General features: G+C 29.6%; 1 protein-coding gene across 7 annotated transcripts in view; it reads right to left on the reverse strand.

Annotated features, from left to right (window-relative positions):
- The window catches only part of LOC116846488 (oxysterol-binding protein-related protein 8), a 14403-nt gene that overhangs the window by 2026 nt on the left and 6954 nt on the right, over nucleotides 1-5423 (reverse strand). For 4 of the 7 annotated variants that reach the window (XM_032820382.1, XM_032820383.1, XM_032820381.1 and 1 more), the window contains 10 exons: nucleotides 3799-4355; nucleotides 3326-3504; nucleotides 3066-3243; nucleotides 2756-2852; nucleotides 2462-2658; nucleotides 2245-2370; nucleotides 1930-2178; nucleotides 1669-1836; nucleotides 488-663; nucleotides 128-360 (listed from right to left, as the gene is read on the reverse strand). In XM_032820382.1, the coding sequence (XP_032676273.1) occupies nucleotides 132-360; nucleotides 488-663; nucleotides 1669-1836; nucleotides 1930-2178; nucleotides 2245-2370; nucleotides 2462-2658; nucleotides 2756-2852; nucleotides 3066-3243; nucleotides 3326-3504; nucleotides 3799-4355 (2156 nt within the window). In that variant the 3' untranslated portion in view covers nucleotides 128-131. Of the gene's footprint in view, nucleotides 1-127; nucleotides 361-487; nucleotides 664-940; nucleotides 1159-1668; nucleotides 1837-1929; nucleotides 2179-2244; nucleotides 2371-2461; nucleotides 2659-2755; nucleotides 2853-3065; nucleotides 3244-3325; nucleotides 3505-3798; nucleotides 4356-5423 lie in introns of those variants that run through there. The other 3 variants (XM_032820385.1, XM_032820386.1, XR_004378507.1) reach the window with 3 other exon arrangements.

Below are 5423 nucleotides of genomic sequence, written 5' to 3' on the forward strand. Positions count from 1 at the left end.
TATATATATATATATATATATATATATATATATATATATATATATATATATATATATATATATATATATATATGTATATATAACTCATTATTTCACAAATAATGCGAAAGATACAAAACAATCTTACCATTTTAACCCTTAGTTGAATCACGAAATATGTTTGCCAAGTATGACGTGAAAAAAGCAGTAATTAATATAAATACAACATCCATAAAATTTTTAAATAGATTTTTGTTGCGTTGTAGTTCAGCATATTCTCTTTGCTTTTTTGCAACTTGTTCTACAATGTGTTGTATACGATTTAGTTTCTCACTGTGCTCTAGCATTTGATGTTCTACTTCTTTTATTATGTCTATTATCCTGAAATTAATATTTAATATATATTATTATCAAGATTGTACTTTCTGCATGTGTCAGTGTGTATTATAAATTTGACACGAATTTCGCTATGATTGCAACTTTATAATACTTCAAAATTTCATCTTACCTAGCAGTTGAACGTCTTCTTTTTCCTAACGATTGACTAGAATCGGTATGTGCTTCCGCGGATGAGCTTCCAGAATCATGAGCTGTCTCTGTCAGAGGCATATTGTTAGATAGTTGTCTCTTTGAAGATTTGAGCACTGATAAGGAAGAACGCGATTCAGCTTGTAACAATGGAATCTGTAATGATTATTGTTTGTATATAATCTAAATAATATTCTTAATAGCACAAACATTTTCAAGTTAACGTGTATAATTGAATCTGTGGATATATAATAAATAATATATTTTCCAAAATATTAGTAAAAAAATAAAACCTATACTTTTTACATAATTTTTGAACTTAAAGCTTCATTCAATTCTCCATATTAAAAAAATCTCTTGGTATTTCTTTTTTGCTAGTAAATCGTTTATTACTTAAGTTAAATAGATGTCGATGAAAGAATTGGAATCTTACTTGTGACTGTTACAAATATGTTAAAAATGCACAATATGTAATAAGCAGAAGGAAAAGTGTAACATTCTTCCATAATAGCATGTGCAATATTTTATATATATTCTTCACTAATGCAAATTTAATTTCATTCTTTTTTGTTGTTAAGATCTTGATATTATTCCTTGTATTACGTTTCTTCTCTGACGGAAGTAGCATATGTTTTGTGACGTATGTAGCTACTTTAGAAAGATGGCAATATGCACATGCAACATGCAAAAGACAGTTAAAATTATAGAGAAAATTCAATTATTAAAGTTATATGTTTATTTTTTAGGTCCCTAAGATATATATGTATTTAAGATTTACTTTAAATGTAATAATTCTAAATAAATATTTTCTTAGGTTTACAGTATAGCTTTAAGAATCTTAGCTTTAAGATTCTAAAAAGTATGTAACATTGGAGATAAAAGCAATTTTATGAATAAATTTTATAACAATTAATACTAATATAATTAAACTAACAGACTACAGATAAAATGAGACAAGTTTATTACAAATATTGAATATGTATACAATCTATTCAAATCTATTAATAGTAGATAAAATAAAATGAGATATAACATGTACAGATGCTCAGAGAGTAGGACTGTCAAAAAAGATGAAAGTAACTAAAGCAATTAATGTTACTTATATGCGTACAAATAGTAAATTAGCATGCATAATGCAAGTTAAATGCCATATTGCTATACCTGTGATTGCGGTTCAGTAGAAACAATACTACCAGTACGCATAATAGGTGTTTTGTGTCTAGTTTTTGTGCGCACTACGTAATTTTCTTCATATTGTACTACATCATTTCTCGGATCCCATGGTCTTACGTCAGCATGGCGATAGACCCAATTTCCCGTTATAATATCCTATTGACGCAAAACACACAAATTATATTATTTGGCAGATATTAACAGTGTAAATAACTATATAAATATTAAAGTAACGTAAATCTTTCGTACTTGAACAAAGTTTTTCGGGACCCATTCCTGTCCTAAGATTTTCCGTTCTTTGGCACGTTCTCTTTGTGCTTCTTCAAGTTGGGTTTTAGCTTGAGTAGCTGCAACTTGATCATCATTATCAATAGCTACTGTAACAGCATGCCATAATTTTTCGCTTTCCCACGGTCCTTGATATTCCATAGGGACAGTGTATTTCTTTAATCTATTCTTGCGTACTTCGGAAGTTGGATTGAAGAATGCACTTTCTTGCTGCAAAATAAAATATTTTTTTTATAATTAGTTAAAGTTATCGATCAAAATTCGTATTTAACTTACCCCTGTTCGCTTATCCGTTATAGAAATTTGTCCATCCCAATATCCGGATATAGTAGCAAGAGTTTCTTTTCCTAGACGTATTCGTCCCACAACTTGATTCATTAATTCTGCACCGCCAAGGAATGGCTAAAAATGTCAGTTATTATTATATTGAGGATTCTTGATTTATTGGTGACTTTAATATATTGCGGACGACCAAAATAGCGTTGCATATTACCTTCAGTTTAAATTCTAATTCTGACTGATAGCCAGTTTTCTCACATATTATGTTCACTTTTCCGCCAAGTTCCATGGACAACGTTCCCATAAGTAAACCTTTACAGTGTGCATAAGGAATCGTCATTGTGTAATCTTCACCTCTTGGTAGCATTGTCAATATAGCGACTCCATCTAAAACTGCAGAGGTTGAATTTCCTGTAAAAATAAAAAATATAAAAGTCAAATTATGGCTGGATATTAAAAATGCCACTCTATGATATTATGTTTAATAATGGCATAAGAATATACTTACCATAAAATTTAGACTTTGCAATAATTGTAGCGCTAATAGTAAATCCATCTTGACGGTTTGTCACATAGAATCCTGAGATAGGTGGGTGATGCGATAACTAGAAATATATTTAGACACATGAATATACACATATTAAGGTAGAACATAATACATGTATATTAAAAACATCAATACTTTATAGCATATATACTGTGACTCCGTATTTGTAAAAAAATCTGATATTAAAATTAAAACAGGTATTTATGAAGCATTCTGATAATAGATAAATTGATTAATATACTGTTAATATAAATTATCTTCTGATAATTACTTGCTCGGCTAAATAGAATGTTCTTGAACCATTAGGATGTTGCCAATAGCAGCGGAATGTTTCACCCAAAAGTGGATTGTATGGCTTTTTCAGGCCTTGTGGTTTCTTGTAAAATCCTGATAAGTACCATTTCACTACAGTTTTCATACGTGTAAATGCATCATCCTCCAATACTGCTCTGTACAATAAAGCCAAGTTGAAAAATTTGACTTTCTTATTACATTAAAGCAAAACATAATATATTATTATGTATTACTAACTGGGACAATATATCAGCGTGATAATATGAATCAGCAAGTTTTTCCAGGAATGAACGTGGTTCCAAGACAAAAGTTGGTAATACAACCTTAGACAAATCCATACCAGGACGAACTTGTTTTAGTAAGAACCATATCAAAGATTTTTGTTCTTCTTGTAATTCTGCAACAACTTCTCCAGCCTATTTATAAATAATAAACATATTATACAGGAAAAACGTAATATTGTTATATTATAATAACATAGTATTAACATAATATTAAAAACATAATATAGATTAAAAACATAATATAGATGTAAATGTAAAATATATAACATCGCATATTTATGAGAAAATTAAAATAAAGTGACAGGAGAACTTGCCGTGTGTGTGTGTGTGTGTGTGTGTGTGTGTGTGTGTGTTATAATTAATATACAAAAAACTATAAATATATTTTCAGAACAATTGAAGTATTCACATACAACTGATACTTACCGCTCCAAGAACTTCATTCTCATGGGATACATATGGTGTTTCGGTAATTGGCTCTGATTGATCTTCCTTGGCAGATACTTCAGACTCGCTATCCGAGGCACTGATTTCAGCATCAGCTGCTACTCCATTCTCTGGTTGACTGATATCGTCCAGGTCTGTATGCGAGGTGTACACAGGATCTAGCGTTACTACTTGATGGGTGTCGTACTCTAAGACGTACACAGAAGGAATAGTCATGCGACATGCTGAGGAAATTGCTGGATGAGATGCTGAAGCGAAATGTGAAAAACCAGATGGTTGATTATTATCACCACCTGGTTCTTCAACAGAAATCAAAGATGTAGCATTCTCCTGATCTATGCCAGGTGTTGGGGATTGGTCAAATAACTGTTTTTCCCAATATGCAACCGCATGATAAAGATGTTGAAACATTGGAGTTGGTGAGGGACAAACGCTTCTAGGATCACGCGTTATAGCAGGTGAGAGTGGCTGTGGACACGATAACAAGCGTCTTTGAGGTGTTGTAGGTGATTTTGGAACGTAACGACTTAGATATACTGTTGATGCACAAAAGCAGGGCAAGAGAATATTAGGATGATAAATAGCAAGGAAAAAATAACAGTTGATCATTACTTCGAAAATCTTGTTATAAATGCCTAAATTTTCATCAATGCTCTATTACAGTATAATTTAAACGTATTTAGAAATAAAAATATTTTTATATCTTCTAATGTTTCAAGACAAGATAGTTAAATCTTAATAATAATTAATTGGTCTTAACATTAAATTCTTTGAATTATTCATAAATAACTTTGATTAGTATTATTAGTTTATGCTTCAAACAATTAAACATTATCTTATCATGGATTAAAAATTGCAAATGGATAACACTACTTTATTTTCTATTTAATTCAAATGAACTGAAATTTGTTGACACTGTAATTTAGCATATATTTACTGAAATATTTAACGTTGTAAATTTAAATAGTACTAAATGATAATGTAAATTTATCATATTTTGATTAAAAAAATAATTAAATCCCCAAATGATCGTTATTACTGTTTATCAAGTTTGGTTATATAATATTATGTACAAATTATGTAATAGAAAAGTTAATTATCGAATTAATTACTTTTATCAATAACTTAGCAAACTAATAAATCACCATGCATTATTCACAAAAATTATACTTTTTATAAAATAATTTTTCTAATTAATAGATGTCTTCAAGAATCCCCACGTTATTCCCTACTTAATCGTAACCAACTGTTCCATAAAAAATATCGATTATCTACGATTCTTTTTTTTTTATGATTCCGATATATATATATATATATATATATATATATATATATATATATATATACACACACACGCGTACATATAATTAAATGGATATTTATGTATATATATGCATTCGATATATGTGTATATATTCATAAATATAGACGTTTGAAAAAATGTCATGTAAAATCTTGAAGGGCGGTGTCGTAGTTTTGCAAATTGCGACCGCGCTATGACGATTCAAAATAATATATGAAAAAGCGCAGGCAATGTTACTGAAAAAAAATATTTAGTGGGGAAGAAGAGAAGAAAGTTCAGAGAATGAGCGAGAGAGAAAGAG

This window comes from Odontomachus brunneus, unplaced genomic scaffold (genome assembly GCF_010583005.1).
Source record: "Odontomachus brunneus isolate Ranch 3 - 2012 unplaced genomic scaffold, Obru_v1 Obru_scaffold_065, whole genome shotgun sequence".
Classification (NCBI taxonomy): domain Eukaryota; kingdom Metazoa; phylum Arthropoda; class Insecta; order Hymenoptera; family Formicidae; genus Odontomachus; species Odontomachus brunneus.